The 20,429-nt window shown below is 41.9% G+C and overlaps 3 protein-coding genes across 5 annotated transcripts; 2 read left to right on the top strand and 1 right to left on the bottom strand.

The window, feature by feature from the left end:
• The first annotated feature begins 91 nt into the window (after positions 1–91).
• Positions 92–6,089, top strand: LOC133927322 (probable aminodeoxychorismate synthase, chloroplastic). Its single transcript, XM_062373730.1, has 13 exons — positions 92–605; positions 730–861; positions 965–1,032; positions 1,164–1,228; positions 1,335–1,401; positions 1,510–1,797; positions 1,875–1,982; positions 2,092–2,343; positions 2,660–2,739; positions 2,850–2,943; positions 3,657–3,739; positions 4,026–4,679; positions 5,259–6,089. The coding sequence occupies exons 1-13, from the start codon at positions 374–376 to the stop codon at positions 5,788–5,790; spliced, it is 2,655 nt and encodes an 884-aa protein (XP_062229714.1). The 5' UTR covers positions 92–373; the 3' UTR covers positions 5,791–6,089.
• Positions 6,090–6,314: 225 nt separating this feature from the next.
• LOC133927323 (putative clathrin assembly protein At5g57200) lies at positions 6,315–10,709 on the top strand. Its single transcript, XM_062373731.1, has 14 exons — positions 6,315–7,025; positions 7,187–7,284; positions 7,464–7,602; positions 7,776–7,900; positions 7,975–8,067; positions 8,154–8,204; positions 8,291–8,356; positions 8,458–8,523; positions 8,609–8,689; positions 8,938–9,018; positions 9,473–9,649; positions 9,749–9,824; positions 9,949–10,067; positions 10,181–10,709. The coding sequence occupies exons 1-14, from the start codon at positions 6,848–6,850 to the stop codon at positions 10,490–10,492; spliced, it is 1,662 nt and encodes a 553-aa protein (XP_062229715.1). The 5' UTR covers positions 6,315–6,847; the 3' UTR covers positions 10,493–10,709.
• Positions 10,710–10,830: 121 nt separating this feature from the next.
• Positions 10,831–18,827, bottom strand: LOC133927321 (26S proteasome non-ATPase regulatory subunit 2 homolog A-like). Of its 3 annotated transcripts, none has more exons than XM_062373727.1 (25): positions 18,495–18,827; positions 18,287–18,387; positions 17,748–17,868; positions 17,603–17,662; positions 17,299–17,366; positions 16,343–16,385; positions 15,837–15,902; positions 15,661–15,699; positions 15,486–15,568; positions 15,278–15,389; positions 15,116–15,193; positions 14,819–14,977; positions 14,616–14,723; positions 14,441–14,542; positions 14,220–14,360; positions 14,028–14,132; positions 13,727–13,945; positions 12,953–13,066; positions 12,602–12,817; positions 12,121–12,180; positions 11,926–12,039; positions 11,735–11,820; positions 11,541–11,649; positions 11,269–11,447; positions 10,831–11,186 (listed from the first exon to the last, which is right to left on the bottom strand). In XM_062373727.1, exons 1-25 carry the CDS (start codon positions 18,624–18,626, stop codon positions 11,114–11,116), a joined length of 2,688 nt encoding a protein of 895 aa, XP_062229711.1. In that variant the 5' UTR covers positions 18,627–18,827; the 3' UTR covers positions 10,831–11,113. The 3 variants fall into 3 exon arrangements, with proteins under 3 accessions (XP_062229711.1, XP_062229712.1, XP_062229713.1); XM_062373728.1 differs by having other exon boundaries at positions 15,116–15,190; positions 18,495–18,826; XM_062373729.1 differs by lacking the exons at positions 18,287–18,387; positions 18,495–18,827 and having other exon boundaries at positions 17,611–17,662; positions 17,748–17,813.
• Positions 18,828–20,429: the final 1,602 nt, after the last annotated feature.

The following is a 20,429-nucleotide window of genomic DNA, read 5'->3' on the forward strand; positions in this document are numbered from 1 at the left end:
CACAAATACATGTGGTTCTAGGTTTGAATGGCGATATCATCTCCCAAACGGAACTCGTGACTTGAATTTCAATTGTACCATATTTGTATGGCATTGTAAATTACACTGCCAGAAAAATATTTTTGAAGTCGAATCTGCTACTACCCTTCCTCGTGGTTGGAATCTGGTCGCCGCCGCATCGGGTAGAGTCGTCGACGGCGACGGCGACGGCACTGGGCACGCCCGCCGAGACGATAGGAAGGTAGGTCGGCAAAAAGCGCACCCCGATTACCCAATAAAGAACGAAGCCCTCCTCTCCTTACCGAACCACCTCAGGAAAAAAAGGAGGCGCCTTTTCTTTTCTTTCCGCTTCCCCGACCCGGCGACCCCCGCGATGGCCACACTCCGCCTCCCTGCCCCGCCTGCGGCGAGGTGGTCCCCACTGCCTCCCTCCGCCTCCGCCTCCGCGCGGCGGGTCCGTTTCCCTCGCCGTCTCGCGGCGCGGCGGGCAAAGGGTGAGGAGACGCCGGAGGTGGAGGAGGCGCCGCCGGTCAGGACGCTCCTGATCGACAACTATGACAGTTACACCTACAACATCTTCCAGGAGCTCTCTGTCGTCAACGGCGGTGAGCCCCCCATCCCTACCGCCTTTAGAGCTCCCATCCTTGCGCCTGTTGGCCGTTGCTGCGTTGCGTGGGCGGCGGCGTGCTCATTTCGGCTTCTTCAGCTCATGAGCGCTCTTGTCTCCAGTGCCGCCGGTAGTCGTGCGCAACGACGAGTGGATGTGGAGGGACGTGTTCAACCGGGTGTACAAGGAGAGGGCCTTCGACAACATCGTCATCTCGCCTGGTCCTGGATCTCCGGCGTGCCCCGGCGACATAGGTGAGCATACACCATCTTCAATTCAGTTGTCCCTACTTTTATCGTGTGAAAGAGGGGTGTCTTTTCATTCCCAGTACTTATCTGGTGTATGTTTGTTCTTCAGGTGTATGTTTGCGGATACTTTGCGAGTGCGGAGATGTACCCATCCTGGGTGTCTGCCTTGGCCATCAGGTGGTTTCTTTTTCAGTTTTCTTCTTATGAACTTATTTTGGACAAGTCTTAAGGAAAAGAAAAAAAGTTATGTACATGGATCATGTGGTAGTAACTTACCCGGAATGGTCGTCACGATTTGACCATTGCAGGCCTTGGGATTTGTACATGGTGCTAAGATTGTCCACGCTCCTGAAGCTATACACGGGCGACTTAGGCAAAGACCTTGAACTTTATTACATGGACAATTTTTTTAAGGATTGGTGAATTCTAGCTATTCTTTCAGTTAACGCTTGATTTGACACTCCTCTTTGTCGCATCAGTGAAATTGAGCACGATGGATGCTACCTCTTTAATTGTGTCCCATCAGGTAGAAACTCTGGGTTCAAGGTTAGTTCACCCGTCGTGTTCCTAGTTCCATCCCCTGCAATTTGGGTTTCAGCCTTCACTTTCTATATGCACTGCAAGGGGCCCTGTGCTGACTGGTGCTATTTTCAGGTAGTGCGCTATCATTCACTTGTAATAGAAGCAGGCTCTCTACCTGATGATCTTATATCAATCGCATGGACTGCTTCTCCAAAAATGCTCTCTTTCCTTGAAAGTGATAGGAAAAATGTTAGTACTAGTAGCTTCATGGGATCATTGGACAGTTTCTTTATGGCAAATCCTCCAGAGTGTAGTAACAATGGTGGGCAACTATCCAACACAAGCAGTGCTAGTGAGTCAGATAGCAGCAGGGTTATCATGGGCATCAGACACTCTAGCAGGCCTCACTATGGAGTGCAGGTATCCTTGTTTCTCCTGTGCGACGTTTTTCGATTGTTGTTAACTGTTCTTACTCATGATTGCCTTTTTTGACTCAGTTTCATCCAGAGAGTGTTGCTACTCACTATGGAAGACAGATTTTTCAAAACTTCAAGAAGATGACAAGTGATTTTGGATTGCACTCATCATGGCTTCAGGAAAGAAAGGTTCACACTATTGGTAAACTGGAAAAATCTCAAGTATTATCTATGATGAAGTATTTCGTACACATCTCTTTTACACTCCATCGTAATTGACATTCCTACTGTTCCTCAGGTCAATTCTGCAGAGCAACGTGTTTCTGTCCCGAAGGACTTATTGCATACTGAAAGACTGGAACTATGGGATCCTGTTGGGGCTCGAATGCTTGCAAACAGAGGCAGTGAAAATAAGTATTTGCGGTTGCGATGGAAGAAGATTGATAACTTCCTTTGTCCCACAGTTAGCTCTGAAGACATATTTGCAGTGCTTTTTGGTCATCAAAATGGTGAAGACACGTTTTGGCTGGATAGCTCATCAGTTGATCAGGTGCTCAGTCAGCTTATTCTTAATTGATGCTATGAACAAAATCAGTGGATGTTCAGAGATGTAAGAAATTAAGCGACCAAAAAATAAATAAGACAAAAGATTGAGTGGGTAAAAAAATAAGACAAAAAAGATCTGTGGGTAATATATTTGTCTTCATCCACATGAACTAGGCTGATATCAGTGTCCTGTTGGGTGAGAAAGTTGGAAATGTGTCGACTGAGATACGATTTATTTTCTTTCTACATGGAAAAAGTGTGTGCATTTTTGTGAGCTAATGATCATTTTTGTCTTTGTTGTGAACTGCTGCTGCTTGCAGAATAGGGCACGTTTTTCATTCATGGGTGGTAAAGGTGGGTCCCTATGGAAGCAAATGACATTTCAACTCTCCGATCAAAGGTAATTATTTACTTTCTTAAAACAGAAGAAAATATAATTTAATTCATTATGCATATCAGCATGTTGCATGGGCCTTCACGTTATTATGGGATTCTCAAATTCTGTTCCAGAGCCAGTTGTGGAGGAACCCTTATTGTCCGAGATCCTTGTGGATCTACTGTGAAAAACTTTATTAAAGAGGGCTTCTTGGAGTTCCTTAACAAGGTATATTGAAAGACTACATTTGATATGTATGCTAACTATTGAATCTCTCAATAAGTTTGTGTAATCATAACCTTGTATTTTTCCACTACTTTTCACAAACAGAAATTAAGTGTATATGTTTGATTGAAAAGGTGACATCAGCCCGACTGTCGTGTTAAAGAAAAAATGCTGTATAGAAGGTTTAGCATGTTAACTTAAGTGGGGGAGGAGAGAAATAGACTCTGAACTGTAGATTGTATTGAGCAGCCCCCAAAGGGGATGTATATAGTACAAGCGGACACACAAGGGGAACACTAGACTAGAGTGAAAAAACTGAACTACCCTTGACTCACACATGGAACTACACTTGTACCCTTCACACATTATGTCACCACAATGCAATATTACACTTAACACAGCATACATCACTTCTATATGAATGTTCTCAGCCCTCACAGCACAGGGGAACAAATTAAGTGAAATACTGCGATATGTACACATACACATTTGCCAGCAAGTTATGGTGTTTGACTGGTATTATAAATGTCAAACATATTTATTTTTATCTGACGTATCTCAGCATGAAACATTGCTACTTACCAATTACCATCACAATATTTGTACTCTGCACATTATACAATCAGCCAATCCTTGGGTTTGTGAGCAAAGTGCAATATAGGTTGTGGCGTGTATTGGTCTGAAAGTTTTGATTCTCACTGTTTCATATTTTGCAGGAGATTCAGTCCATTCAATACAATGAAAAGGATTATGAAGGACTGCCCTTTGACTTCCATGGCGGATTTGTCGGATATCTAGGGTATGCAGATTTGCTTTCATGATTTTTTTCTTCTTTTAATCGAATTGTACACATCTACCTGCAGATGAGATATTATATAGTGATGTTTTTCCCATGCCTGCATTTGGATTAGTTTAATGCTACAAACAATTTTCTCATTTGTGTCCATCATTCCCATCCCATGTTTGTCTTGTATGGATAACGGATTTCTGGAGCTTCTTGACTTTTAATGAATTCGTTTGTACCATTTATGCTTTTGAAGTTTTGTTAGCTCCTTTTAACCTCTGTAATTTTCTTCTGATACCAGGTATGGTCTTAAAATTGAATGTGACGCATCATCTAACAAAGCTAAATCAAGTACTCCTGATGCATGCTTCTTCTTTGCTGATAATGCTGTGGTGGTAGATCACAGTAACGGTGATGTATATATTTTATCGTTGCATGATGAATTACTATCTTCAAGTAACGGAGATAGGATCTGCAGAATTTCAACACATACTTCATGGTTAGTGGAGACTGAGGAGAGGCTTCTCAGGCTGGGTGCTATGGCCTCAGGATTGCTGATTAATGGGAAGCCATTAGTTAGATCATCCAATGTGAATAAGCAAAGCTTTGTTGTAGAGAAATCAAAGGACCAATATGTTAGAGATGTTCAGAGTTGCCTGGATTATATCAGAGATGGAGAAAGCTATGAGTTGTGCTTAACTACTCAGATGAAGAGAAGAGTAGACTACATAAATGCACTCCAACTCTACCTTAAATTGAGAAAACAAAATCCTGCCCCTTATGCAGCCTGGCTTAACTTCTCTTCAGAAGACTTGAGTATATGTTGCTCTTCTCCTGAAAGGTTCCTACGACTGGATCGAAATGAAATTCTAGAGGCAAAACCAATCAAAGGTACTATGGCACGTGGCAGAACACCAGAGGAAGATGAATGCCTACGTTTTCAGTTGAAATACAGGCAAGTGTTTGAAATATATTCTTTTAATTTGTTAAGATATCTTGGCTGTAGTATATTGAATGTTGAACTTTGGAGGTGCTGAATCTTTGCTTTTCCTGATTTATTTTATATGCTATTCGCTTAAGCTTTACAATTGTTTGTTTTTAGTTATGTTGTTTTGCAAATTCTCCGTTGAAAGAAGTTGCTATATATGATTTTGCGTATTTGAAGTGCCAAGGAAGCGAGAAATTTATATGGTCTTTCATACTAAACTTGGTTCGGTAGTCCTGCTGCAGCAATATGCCTGCTCAAACTCATTCAGTTCTTGGCATCACAGGTCTATAATAGAAAATGGCATGCTTGTATAAGCATCTCTTTTCCCACTATAGTGATCACAAGACCATCAGAGTTTCCTCTCATTTTCTGTGTATAATTGAAAGTTTCTATAGTCTGAATTATCGATGTGTTCCTTTCTTCGCTGTTCTGTTTCATTATTATCTAAATATGCTAATTATAATTCCTGCAACGTTATGAATTTTGTTTTCACAAAAATTGCAATGCTTGTACTGATTTTCTTTTGCATGTACTCAACTTCAACAGTGAAAAGGATCAGGCTGAAAACTTGATGATTGTTGACCTCCTAAGAAATGATCTTGGCAAGGTTTGTGAACCTGGGAGTGTGTATGTCCCTCGCCTCATGGATGTAGAATCATATAAAACTGTTCACACCATGGTGAGTACCATCCGTGGAACAAAGAAGTTGAATATAAGCCCTGTTGATTGTGTGAAAGCTGCCTTCCCAGGAGGTTCAATGACCGGGGCCCCAAAAGTTAGATCTATGGAGATTCTTGATTCACTTGAAAACAGTCCAAGAGGTGTCTACTCAGGATCGATTGGGTTCTTTTCATATAACCACACATTCGATCTGAATATTGTGATCCGGACGGTCATCGTGCACAATGGAGAAGCTTCAGTAGGGGCAGGCGGGGCGATTGTAGCATTGTCAGACCCAGAAGCAGAATATAATGAAATGATGCTTAAAGCAAAAGCACCAACAAAGGTGGTTGAAGATTGCAGTCAAACAATTTACAGTTCAGATCGATCAGATTCAATGCAGACAACCATAAGTTAGATCAGATAACCAAAAGACCTCTATTTTATTGAAACACCAAAAGCATTACAATGTTCAGACTCCAGTAGATAACCATATACTCATTCTGACAAATTTGATCTCAGCAGTTGTGCGCGCTAATGGGCATTGGTAGTGGAAGACCCGGCATATCTTTTCTATAAAGGCATATCCTTTTGCTGAAAGAAAATAAAAGAGACGTGGTGGAAGAGGATGTTGAAGTCAGATTTATGGTCGCATATACTGAATATGATCTACGTCAGCTACAAAAATAATCTATATCAGCTCAATGTGTACCTCAATTGGTCTTTCACAAATAAATTGTTTTCTCCAGAATGCACCACTATCTGGGGAGTTGCATTCTGTAACAAATTCAACAAAAGGGGGAAAAAGTCAGATTGTATGGCAGAATTAAAAGAAATCAACACGGTTTTTTGCTGTATTAATTGCCTATTGATGGAATAATTCTTTGAGCTTATAAATCTGTCCTCGGTGACTTTGACGTTTCATCTGCCATTCTGAACTCACTATGCGACCTCTATTCAGAATTCAGACTGCCGACTCCATCTGTTGGAGTTGTTGCTTCAAACAGTAACACATAACAGCTGGGGTGGCCTGCGCAAAATTCCAATGGGTCCTGAGATGCATGTGTCATCTTGGATTCCTTGCGAGTGAATCGAAAATTGAGAGCAAGACGGCCGTTTGCCAAAGGCGGCACTCGGTTGGACGAGAGTGAACCCCATTTGGGGCTTGCTGAGCGGCAACCAGAGAAGAACACGTCAAAAAGATCGCGTCTTTCAGCTGCGCCCGGTCGCCGGCAGGCAGGGCAGGGCAGGGCCCCCGTCGTTTTGATTGATTCGGCAAGGCTCGCGATGCATCGAACAGCTGCGCACGTCGCGCCATTCCGAATTCTAATTTTAAAAGGAGAATCTGGCCACTCGCGAGCCACGACTCACGTCGACGGCGACGACTTGGCGCGCGAACCAGCAACAGCGGAGAGAGAACGAGCCGGCCGGTGCGTCTGTTGGCTGCGCCGCCGGTGACCCGCCGGGCGGCGGTGATGGGCACGGCGTCGGTGCACAAGAGCTGGCGCAAGGCGTGCGGCGCCATCAAGGACTCCGCCACCGTCGGGCTCGCCAAGGTGAACAGCGGCGGCCGCGAGCGCAAGGACCTTGATGTCGCGGTGGTCAAGGCCACCACCCACGTCGAGCGACCGCCCAAGGAGCGACACCTCGCCGGTGAGATTATTACTTGTTCTCCCTCCTCTCTTGCCCAAAGATTACGGTTTTTTCATCATTGCTTCCTTCCTTTTGTTTTCGGCCAACCGCTTTCGATCGTTTTGCTGTTCATTGCCAAAGATTAACTTGATCATCGCTCGCTTGTCCCGCTTTTATTGCAGCGATCTTCGCCGCCACGTCCTCCTCCCGCCCGCTCGCCGACGTCTCCTACTGCGTCCACGCGCTCGCCAGGCGCCTATCCAAGACGCACAACTGGGTGGTACGCCATTGTCAGCCCTGCCCCTGCACCGCATTGCTTGCACATTGCTCGAGTGCTCCACCATCGTGTTCTTGGCCTCGTCCCTTATGCATCAAAAGCTCAGAACTCTTGCTTGTTCCATGATCTGGGAGACAGAGGCATCTCTCTAATGCAGGGGAGAATGCTTGCAAATTGGGCAGGTTGCTCTGAAGACGCTGATAGTGATCCACCTGACGCTGCGCGACGGCGACGCCGCGTTCAGGGAGGAGCTGCTCAGCTACCGGCGCAACGGCCACGCTCTGCAGATGTCCAACTTCAAGGACGACTCCAGCCCACTAGGTCAGCTCCCAAATTTTCTGCACGCTGCAGCTCTGCAACTCTGCACCCATTGCTTTGCTGCCGAACGGAATCAATATAATGGACATGAAATGAGGCTGATAATTTGGCATTGATCAATGATCATTCCTCCTTTGTTGACTCTTGTTTGCTCTTGATTGCTGCTCGCCGCCCAGCATGGGACTGCTCCGCGTGGGTGCGCACGTACGCGCTGTATCTCGAGGAGCGGCTTGAATGTTTCAGAGTTCTGAGATATGATATTGAGTCAGAGCGGTTGAGACCTGCAGAGGGAAACCCCAAGGTTTGTGTGACTGTGTTTGTCTTGCAGTTTCAGGGCTTCCTAGTTCCACTTTGTGATATCTGCCTAATTTTCAGGGTCAAAGTAGAACAAGGAGCTTAGGTAAGGATGATCTCTTAGATCAGTTGCCTGCATTGCAGCAGCTGCTCTTCCGGCTTGTAGGCTGCCAGGTAGAACACAGCTTCCTTCTATATAAAGTACTTGTTCCAAACTGAGAACAGACTCATCTTGCAAAATGCTGTAATGGTGCTTGCAGCCAGAAGGAGCAGCTTTTGGAAACTACCTCATACAGTATGCCTTGGCCCTGGTATGTCTAATCTTAGTGCTGATTTTTTTTTTTTAGCAACATTGATTGGAATTGCTCTTGCTGACGACAAAAGATGCATCACTCAGGTGTTGAAGGAAAGCTTCAAGATTTACTGTGCAGTCAATGATGGGATCATTAACGTAGTGGATGTGGTAATTTTGCGATCTTCCTCTTCCTTTTTCTTCACCGTCAGATCACCAATAGATCTTGCTGGTGTTTGTTTCCAATGATACAAATTTCTGTCCTATTGCAGTTTTTTGATATGACAAAACTAGATGCGATCAAAGCTCTGGACATCTATAGAAGAACAGGAAATCTGGTGTGTATAATTACAGCATAATTTGCTTTCATTCTGTGGAATTCTACAACTGTGTATGTAAATCTAATGTTCGTTAGAATAACAGGCAAAATGTCTTTCTGACTTCTACAAGCTCTGCAGAGGTTTGGAACTAGCAAGGAACTTCCAGTTTCCAGTTCTGAGAGAGGTCTCTTTCATTATCCAATTTTCTTCTTCCATTCATTTATTGTGCTTGCTTATAGAAAAGTAAACCAACCTAGTAGGAACTGGGTGACTTTTTATTAAGAAGAATAGACACCCAAGTTCGCATCAAAGATGACTTGAACTTGGGTGGTCTAAGCATATATGCACTCTCAACCTCAGTTCCTATACTTTCTTATAGTATGAAAGTACTAAATTCTGATGCCAAATGGGACTTTTCTGAATTTTCTTCAGCCACCATCAGCGTTTCTAGGAACAATGGAAGAGTACATCAGAGAAGCCCCTAGAACTGCTCCTGTGCCAAATAAGGCCATAGTGAGTTTCTTTTTTTCCTTTTATTTTTTGAGATATAGGACCATATATGTACCCTTTCTTCTTTTATTAATACATTTTGGGAACATATATGTACCCTTTCTTCTTTTATTAATACAAAGATACGCAGCTCTCAAACGTGTTCGAGAAAAAAAAAGATATAGGACCATAGTGGGTCATTAAGCTTATCTATACATATTTAGTCAGTCTGTTTTCTGCTGTTAAACTCTAGAACTGCTCGTGTACCAAATATGCAGTGTAGCATGTATATTCTTTTTCATTTCATGTCCCAGTTTAATGCCTTCTCTAACCTCTCAATTTAGTCAGTGTGTTTTCTGCTGTTAACCTGTTACTGCTTGGTATCAGTGACCGGTGAATGGATTCCTGTCTGTGAAGTTCTTGCATTGATCATCAGAGCTGTACAACAAATATTGACTGCCGTGATGCAACTCAACAGGAATATCGGCAGCTAGATTTCGTTCCTTACCAGGAAGAAGAACAATCCCCTCAACCGATGCTCGAGGCGTTTGAAGAACCTGTTGCGGAGGAAGTTCTTCCTGAGCCTGAAGAAGAGCCTCAGTTTGCATCTGAGGATGATGATGAGCCTGAAATTCCTATAACTGCCGATTTACTGGTAATTCTTGTTAGTGCATATCTCGTCGATATTCGGTATCTGTTTATTTGCAACGAAGAATAAACCGGTGACCCTATCCATTGGTTTGGTGATAATCAGGGCCTACATGAAGTGATCCCTGCTGCTGCTGAACTTGAAGAGAGCAATGCGCTGGCTCTGGCCATAGTACCACCAGGTAAGTTTCATACATCTGAGCTGGCTCTTTACTATTTTCTGGTCTGCTTGTCGTCTCGTGAATTCAACAGCCACTAACTATGCTATCAAATTTGCACAAAACCGTAACCATCTCCATTGCTCAGGTGGTTCCAACACATCTGCAATCGGCTTCAGTGAGATAACAGGATCATCAGGTTGGGAGCTAGCTTTGGTCACAGCACAGCCCAGCAGCAGCAGCAATCAACTGACACAGAACAAATTGGTAAAGAATCCGTGTAACCTCCCCTCCCTTCTTGCTACCAATAGCATCTACATTCTTCAAGTATGCAGTGACTCCATTTTCCCCATTTGCATCAATGGTTCCTGATCCTGCAGATCGGGGGCTTCGACAAGCTGCTGCTTGATAGCTTGTACGAGGATGCCGCAAGGAGGAAGCAGGCAACCACAGATGCCTATGGAAATGGGCACATCTCTCACCAGAACGATCCGTTCGCCATGTCCAACGGTGTCGCGCCACCGACCAGTGTGCAGATGTCGATGATGGCGCAGCAACAAGCATTGTTAGGAATGCCACAGCAATTTCAGGCTCAGTATTGTGCTGCTTCTCAGTTCAATCCTTTTGGTGATGAGTACTCTGCGTTGTCATCCCAGGGTGCCCCTCTCCATGGAAGCAGCAGCTTGATCTGACGTGATCTCAGTACAAGTAGCACAGCTCAGACGTGATAATCTGATAATTTCTTTTGAAATGATCCAGTTCTTTTTTTTCTAGATGTTTGCACATCATCATGCTTCAGCTGTGTGCTGGTTAGAGCTCTATGAACTGCATTCTTTTTGTTTTGTTTGCCCAGTAGTTAACTATGACTCTGGATGGTTGAAAATTGAAATGCATCTGTGTTTCTCATGATACAGTGTCTTCTGATGATCTTTTCTAGCCAAAATTCCTCTGTTATCCACAGAGGGACCATGGAGCTACACAAACCAACGGTAACTGATTAAGTCAAATACAACCATTAACGACAACCGAGTATCATGACAGTAAGGCACAGAAGGATGGATATACACGTGGCAAGGAACTCGGTCGTTTCCATTCTGGTCTGGTGGGTCAGTCTAAAAAAACAACGTTTTGGCTATGCTATGCAGTTGTTACACCAACCACCTTACAGCCCGAACTCTGTTACAACTGGGCATACAGCATACTAAAGTACGCAACCTCTACGCCGTGCCGATTGTCCTTTGCTTGTGTGACACTATGGTGCTTCTTCATGATATTCCAGCATCTTCCCACGCCGCTTGCGCCACACTGATCCCTCATTCCTCATGATACTCAGGGTTCTTCTTCAGGATCACGAAACCCTCAAGAAACGGCGTCAATGGAATGTATCTGCACATGAGAAAAACAGTAAGGTCGAGCAAAAAGATTGGTTACAAAATATAAAACCATTGCCCAGCTCTTCTATAATTACTTCTCAGTTGCCAGCTCAGCCCGCTCCCCTGCAGCGAGCAATACAGGTGTGGAGTGTGTCTGGAATCCAGTGATTGTCTTCGGTCTTCCTGCCTGACCAACAACGTCAACAGCCTGACCAACACGTACTGGAACAGGGAGCGGCTTGAGATCCTCATCCACTGTCAATAGCATTCTAGGCTGTTTCCAGAAGAGGAAAAAAAGGATCAAACTTGAGAATCCCACTTGGTGGTTTAACTCTACTATTAAGACCTTAGTATGGGACATATATACCTGCATAGCCAGGACAAGGGTGTACAACATGTAGTGATACTTTCCCAGAATGATGGATTTCATGTCAAGACATGCATGCAGAACAGTCACAAGACCAGCAAGTGCCATCCTGAAAAGTGAAAAGCAATGATTTGTTTTGAAAATGTGGTTCCAATAAAATTGAAGATAAATCTGCAGCTTATGAAATTACTCACGGGGAAAGAAGAAACCGGTCGGAATGATATGGGGAAAGTGTAAGCAGGCCCTTCCCCAAGTGAACAAGACCTTGAGCAATCCTTACCTGAAGTAAAAATAAAATGAACTGATATGAAACTTAACAAAAACATATGTGGCCTTAATAGCTGCCAACAAGGATAGTGGATGTTTATTTCATAATTCTACTTACACAGAACAGGTGCCCAGCTTCTTTGTAATAATAACTTGAGAGATTACGAAGCATCCCAGCTATACGAGCATTGTTCGTACCAGCACCAATCAAGCCCAGTGACATGATTGCAGCCTGCAGGTACACATTTGATCAAATGTTAATTTAAGCTCACAAGTGTCAATATGCTGGGTTCTGAAAGGTAAAGTTATGTACCATTGACACTTCAGCATCCGCATCATGGCTAAGTCTACTCAGTGTGTCCATAACATTTACCTAAGACAGGCAGATAGTCAAATAAGAAAACTAGATGACTGAACTCTGTAGCAACACAGCGCATATCTACTTATTTTGGCTATATATAAGGCTCGCTAACACTCATGTGAGTTAGAATCAAATAAGAAAGCAGCAGCATATTACTTGTCTGCAAAAACCCAGGTACAACCAAATTACCATACAACAAAGCATGTTCTTGATCTAGTGGCATGTTAATAGTCTAGTCTAATCACAGCAATCTGTGTTTTGCATTCATGTGTGCATATGTGTGCAGCAGTGCAAAGATGTTAAATCCTCATTTGGTGCCCATCAGCCAACCCAAGAAATATTTCCCTTCATTTGATGGTGTGTTCTGAAGGCACTGAATATAGCTTAAATCAGAAAAGCATGGCCCATAAGGTAGAGGCTCACACAAGCATACCTTTGGGTTGGATACGCAGAGCAAGCCAAGAGCAAGAGGAACTGCTCTTCTAATATTCTGCTCCCCATACTGTAAGAGACGCTCAAGGGAGCGTACAGCCATTTCAGCTCCTAATTCTTCAGCCATCGCAATGAGAGCAATCCCAAGGACTGCTGGCCCTTGGTGGGTTTCACCTTTCTCGAGATGTTCTGAGCAAATACCAAGGAGTTTCTGAACCTGCAAAAAAAAAAAAAATGGGAAAGATCGTCAAAACAAACCATGCATTATGGGAAAGATCGTCAAAACAAACCATGCATTGTAAAGTTGTATCCCTACAGCCTTTAACAGTTTATATGTTTATAAGGCAGGTACCTTAAGAACATTCCCTGTTCCAGCGTATGCCAGTGACATAAGAGTCACGTCACAGTACTTCCTTATCTTTTCATCAAATGTTTTAGAAACCTCTGCAGTAGCCTCCACACTCTCCTGAAATAATGGCACCCGATAATAATGAGCAAACAAAAAATACACATAGTGGTGGCTGAAGAAATGGTCACACTTAATGGTAGACAATGAACAAAACATAGCAATGATCAAAAACAGAAACATCAATGATGTTAAGATAAAGAAAACTTGGAATAGGCATAACACATGCACTGCAGGCACCCAGAAAAAAATATTTTAACATAAATCATATATGCGAATAGTCACATTTATTGAAGACAAAACAACGGAGAGAAACCTACAAGAGCTTGGGTGTGACAAATGATCATAAATGGATGTCAACAATATTATACAAGAAACTATAGTACCATTTTGAGATAATTCCCTGTGTGCCACTGAATGTTAACAAAATTCTCGATTTGCCACTGAAAAAATCATGGTCCCTTCTTTGCCATCACTTAAATTTTCTTTTCTCGGTGTGCCACTGCCGTCACCTCCGTTATGACGGCAATGGCACTTAAGGGATGAAAAAACTAAATTGGTGATATGAAAGGGAGCGTGATTTTTTCAATGGCAAATCGATAATTTCAGTAACATTCAGTGGCACACAAGGAATTATCTCTAGCATTTTATAGTTACTCTGTGCTCCAATGCAACAAAGTACAAACCTAGGAGCTGGGAAAATCACGAAGGGATACATACCTGTTTTCCAAGATATAGAAGGCCAAGTGCAACAGGAAGCAGGCGTATAATGGGCTCTGCAAGCTCTGCTTCACTACGATCCATCAAGACAAATATGATCGATTGTGCAATCTCTTCATTGCAGGAACCGACAAATACCAATCCCAATGAGATGGCAGAGAAGACTAAAACCTCTAGAGTTCGGGAGTCAGCTAGTATAGTTGATAGATGCGCTCTAAGCTGAAAAATTCAGAAAAATATGTTAATACAAAAAGACCAACAGTACGTTTCAGTAACTAATGGGGGCATGTACTAACTAGACCTCATCTTTCTGAGAGCCAGCATAAGCAATACCAAGACCCAAGATCGCCCCAATTCGTATAATAGAGTCTTCCTTGCTGATATACTCAGAAATAAGAGCAAGTGCCTGGAAAAGATACCAGGTTATTCCAATGGAGAACTTAGATAGTTACAATTGTCAGAAGATGAAGAGTAGCGTCAGAGTGGTACATACAGGATCACAATCATTCTTGACACCACAAGAGACAATTCCAATACCTAACAAAGCTCCAGCAACAACATGAGTATCATTACTGTGCAGGTACTTGTCAAGTTGGGCAAGTCCTGAATCAGAATCCCACAGATGAATCATTCCCTGAAAGATGATGAATGTGTTACCCCTATGATCGCCTGATAATCTTTGTTTATAGAAATAAAACCAAACTGTTGCAGTACCAGACTAGCAGCTGCACTAGCTTTTCCATGTTCCTTGTTCTTGAATAGCCAGTTTCCAGAAGCACCACCAGAAGAATCTGACGGGGCAGTCATGAGTTTGTCCTGCAACAAGAATATGATCATCTTCAATATCTTCCTTTTCTCATATATTGTGAGAATGTTTATAAAAACTAACCTGGCCAAATCCAGCATTCACAAATGCATTAACAAATGTAGCGGCCAAATTTTGTCTCGCAGAATCAAGACTGGAGCTTGTAGCACCTCGGCCATCAATCAGATGAACCTAAAAAATTAGCAAGATATTTAAAAAAATTATTAGCAAGGACTAAGCAAAAAAGCTACAGAAACATGTGATGCGAAAATAAAATAATGAGTTACCTTATATATGTCCTCTGGAGATTTTGGCTCCATAACCTCAATATCTCGTGCCAGGGTAAGGTATCCCTCGCTGAGTTTAGTATTATAAACTATTTCCTGCAAAGCCTCCTTATCATTTACATCTGCAGCTATCTCGTCATCAATCTCCATGCTTAAACCCTTCAGTAAAAAAAAAAGATGTTCATTAATCAAACAAGCAGAGAGAATGCTGAAAAATTAAACTATCTAACAGCAATAGATAACACAAACTGGTAATTAGCTTCTGTTCAATGTCTGTGTGCATTGAGAGAAACTCACATGCCGTGCTATGATATATGAAAATTGCTTCTTCAGGAGAAGATCATCAGTTGCTGCGTAAACCTGCTTCACATACTGCTAATAGAAATCACTGAAATATGATTAGTTCCATTCAATTCTGAACAAAAAAATATAAAGGCATGATATCATTCTTGCGCACACCTTGTTGTCAAGCAGAAGTGCGATACGCAAGGCACTTGCAAGGTCCCCGAACTTCAGGTAAATGGTAAAAGCTATTTCAAGTGCCAACATATCATCAGGAGAAGGAAGGTATCTACAAGATTCCATCCCGACATAGCAAAAGTACCAATTTCAGTAAAATTCCATTATACAAAGTTTTAACGAAGTGAAACCAAAACCAGCCACATACTTAGAAGAACTAGTGAGGTACAGGCAGGCCCTTTTATAGTTTGTGGCGTCCACATGCTCAACTAACAAATCAAGGTCTTCGACCTGCGCAGCAATGAGATACCATGCATCAGCTGTGAATCAAGCAATAAATAAATGATCGATGTTGTAATACAAACAGGAAACTTTCACCCTACCTCCATCAGAAGATCCACAGCTTCAGGCTCGGCATTGTGCTGCAATAACAAGAAAATAGAGCTTAGTTTCAATCTGTCAATAGACTAACTACTATTTGTTTAGTGGTTCATATTTAATGCTGTATGCAATAGTGTAACACATTATTAATGATAAAGTAATAAAATAAAATAAAAACCTTCATGTGAAATGAAACAATTTGCTGGACTAGTTCCATCAGGGAATCAATTGGCATGTCATCGTACTGCAAAAGAAAGATAGTATTATAAACACGATACTGTAGCATAGAAGTAGAAATTATCTCAGCCCAAACACAAGCAGCAACAGAACATGAGAAGGTTGGGAAAATAGCATAGATAATAAAACAATAGTTGTATGAACTACTAATATAAGTATGTAACAAAATACATAAATAGATGGTAACTGCCATATTATCCAAATGGAGATCCAGCAGAAACTATGTTATATCAAACATTAAAGTCTAGAATAGATATTGAGGAGGAAAGTAAAATATGTTTTCAGGAGGAACACTAAAAACACTTAATTACAATCGACAGCAGCTAAACAGAAAAATGGTTTCCATACTTCACATACGGTGCTATGAAAACTATAAATAATTTTGTGCATTTACAGGGTAATATATAAGTTCTGAAATTAATGCAATGATATGGATTATGGTTTAACCTGACGCTTTTGGAATTCTTGTGCGATTTCACCAGCCAAATTCCTGACACACAAGACAGTGACATTATTAGAATCCAATCATTTAAGAGAACAAAAGTTATCTGAAACAACACAACGGCACTAGTCTTGACTGTGAAAAATTTACAACAATAAAATTAAACTAATTATATCCAAACATAGAAAATATAATTGCTTTTGAAAGGCCATCATAATGCCAAACAGAACCTAAGAATGGTTCTTCTGTTTCACAATTACATACGAGACAGCAAATACAGAAGAAAACAGTATGAATGTGATCCTTAAATTAAAATCAAATTAAGAAGCCAAAGGTCACACCGCGTTGTTGCTATGAGGAAAAGGAAAACCACAATACAATGGTGTAGGAATAAAAAAACCCACTAAGCACCGGTATTTAGTAATACAAAAAAGCATTAAGCATTGGTATTTATTAATACAAAAACACTAGATGTGTTGTCACTGATTTCAGTTTTCAATATGCTTAAATTAGAACATCTACACTGGACATAGGGTCTCCAAATTGGTATCCTCGTCATAGAATATAAATCCGCCAAACAATGAAACAACTAAAATGTCACTTCTTTGAATCTTCTGATGGATTCCACTTTTTAATTATGAACAGATTCTATGGAAACATGAACTGTTTTTGGTACAAATGACATTTCGACTTATAAATTCCCTAGTGGAAAGTTGAATCTTATTCAATCTACAAAGAACAGAAGCATATATCTGACCGCATATGCACCTCAAAGTCCAAAATAGACCCAAGTATTCAACTTAATAGTATGAAGGGAACAGAAGAATAAATATCAAACAAAACTGGCAAATGAACATCGATTAATTTAACCATTACAGTTAGGATTCCTGAGAAACAACAGCCCTAGAAAATAATTGCAAGGTGAGAACTAGAACTTGGGAAGCCTGGAAATCGTTATCACCTCACATATTCATGACCCCATGAACCGATATCACCTTCAGAGCCCATCATTCGATACTTCAAGCTCTCCTGAAACAAGAAAAAGAATCAAAGTTTAGCAAGCCAGTTTGTGAAGGATCAGAACTGTTCAGCGATGGTGAACTAAAGCCAAACTCTATCATTTCAAATTGGAAAGGGATTTCTATCCTTCTATAGAATAAATCCTCCTCAGAATTTTGTGTAAATGCTGATCATATGTGTAAATGCTGATCATAAACAGAGAATTATTAACAGAAGGAAATCGATAAACTGAAATAGCCACGCACTCTTTCACCTTCAACAGACATTGTCAAGGCCAATACCGACAGTATGTCAGCCATATACTTCTGCAGAATAATGAAAGAAGATTATATGAGCACAAAGTAGGATTTAAACCATGGACCTACTGAGGAACCAGCGATCAATTGATACCTTCAGATCAGAGTCTGGCATAGTCTCAAAGTAAGCCTTGAGAGTCCCGTAGTGCGGGCGGAGGAATTTGAGAGGCTTTGGGACAGACGTCATTGAACTTGTCGCTGAACGAATCTCTTTCCTGTTAGCATCAATCACTAGAAGTAAGAACCATGTAGACAACACGGCAAAATGAATAAGAAACAGTTACACGTTTGAGGCGCAACCGCTGCACAAGCCACACCCATAACCCTATTTTCCGTATGCTGCCAATGAATCAGGTAGTCAAAGATAATTAAGCTACCAGTCTAGATGGCACGAAATCATCAATTTGTTAGTTCCACCTCTCACCCAAAATCTAAGGCACGGTGAACTACAAGGTAAACAGTAGTGTGAAGAAACAAATACATCCGAACGGATCACACAGAAACCAGATCATTGGACCTAAACTAAGCAGCGGACATCAAAATTAGGCTGATGCAACAACAAAACCTAAGTAGATTCAACTAGTCATGCGCTCGGTAGTCAGCGGTTCCCAGAAACCCTGAGCCCCGGTGTACCTCATGCTCTCGAGCGCGAACTTCTGGACGCCAGGATCGGGGTCCTGCGCGCGCACCACGTACAGCTCGAGCTTCTCCTTGAACGCCTGGTCCTCCTCCGACTGCAACACACAGAAGAGCAACCCAACCATCGGTAAGGGTGAGGCGGCGGCGGATCGGCGCGTGGGTTGATTTGCGCGGGAGGGAAGCGAGGGGTCGTGCTGCTCACCAGATCGTCGTCCTTCTTCTCCTCCTTCTTCCCCTTGGCCTTGGCCGGCTGCGGCGGCGGAGGAGGGGCGGGCTCCGACGGGGAGGCGGAGGAGGCGCCTCCCGCGCCGTTGGAGTCCTCGCGCGGTGGCATGGCGACGATCCCGCGGCGAGGTAGGGTTCACGGGCCGAGTCCGGGGGAGGGGCGCAGGCGCGGCCGCGGGGAGAGGTGGGGGGGAGATGACGGCAAACTGGGTGAGGACAGAGCAACACGCAGCAACTCAACTACAGAGACGGCCAGAGTCTAGAGCTACACGAGCATTTACCGGCCGGCGCTGAAAATCGCTGCGTGAGCTCGGCTAAGACCATCTAAATTATTACAGACCCATCAAATTTTAAAACTATTTTATAGACCTACCATTATTTTCGCTATTATCTCATAAACCCATCATTTTTCTCACTATCGTCAGTTCTACAGTTAAATTATGCTGTTAACCGGTACTATTTATGGGTATGGTGGTTTTTGTTTATTAAAAAAATCAGTGGTCTGTTTTTTTAAAAAAATCCTAAAACTTTTGTATGTGTTCCATAATCTATGAGCAAGTTATTTTAATTAGATTCATCTAAAAAGCAAATGTAAAATTTAAACTAAAATTCTTTTTAAAACGACTACTTTTATAACTTCTAATAACTGTTAGGATCTCAAGTAAAATCCCAAAAATCTTGAAAAATTCACTAATATTCTTCTTATATGATGGAATAATTTCTAAATTTATTTTCATATCTAGGTTATATGGTGAAAAAGTGAGTTCTTTTGTAATGCTTCATTTATTCTATTATTTATGAATGGAGTATTACAAATGAACTCACTTTTCACTATATAACCTAGGTCTGAAAATAATTTTAAAAAATTATTTCATCATATAAGAAGAATATTAGTGAACTTTTTCAGATTTTTGTGATTTTATTTGAGGCCCTAACAATTGTTAGAAGTTATAAAAGTAACTTTTTTGGAGAATTTTAGTTTAAATTCTACACAGATTTTTTAGGTGAATCTAATTAAAATATGTTGCACATGGATTATGGAACATGTACAAAAAATTCTAAGATTTTTAGAGAAACAGAATACCACTGATTTTTAGAGAAACAAAAGACCACCATGCTTCGTGAACAATATCAGTGAACAATATATTTCAACGACAGAACTGACAGCAGAGGGAAAAATGGTGGGTTTGTGAGATAATAGCCAGAATAATGGTGGGTTTGTGAAATAGCCTCAAAATTTTGTGGGTTTGTGAGATAATAGCCAGAGTAATGGTGGGTTTGTGAAATAGCCTCAAAATTTGGTGGGTTTATGAGACAACAGCCAATGTAGTGGTGGGTTTCTGATATTTACTATTTTTTATTTTATTTCTTTTCTAATTCTTCTTATTTTTATCCTATCTCTAACAGTTTTCTTTTCAGAGAATTTGTAAAGTAAAAGAAGATAGAATCTCAGAGTAAAAGAGAATGAAAGTGAGAATCCCTTTGTGACGGAAACTACGAAGAGAAACCGTTAGAGCGCTAAAAGAAACAAAAATCCCTTCGCGAAGAAAATGATAACCGTGAAGGGATTCGGTTCGAGATGGTCTAATGTTATCGGACCTGATTCTTTTTTGCCTGGGCTATCAGGCTTTACGAATCTGATGTTTGCCACCGTAATTTGGCGTCGTGCGGTCTCAACTAGGAGGGTGAGGTCATGCAACCATAGCACAACTGGTGAACCCTCCGATATTGCTACTGATGGGTGGCTAAGAAGCATTCACGCAGTCTGCAGATTATGTACAAGCGTCATGGCCTCATAATCAAGCTGCAGAGCGCGAATTGGTGACATATCATGAGGGGGGAGCCCTCGACATTCATGCAGCGTGACGACCTTGGAGACGCCACCGCCAAAGACCAGGTCCTCTGCGGCAGC

The sequence above is a fragment of the Phragmites australis genome, chromosome 8 (assembly GCF_958298935.1).
Source record: "Phragmites australis chromosome 8, lpPhrAust1.1, whole genome shotgun sequence".
Taxonomy (NCBI): Eukaryota; Viridiplantae; Streptophyta; class Magnoliopsida; order Poales; family Poaceae; genus Phragmites; species Phragmites australis.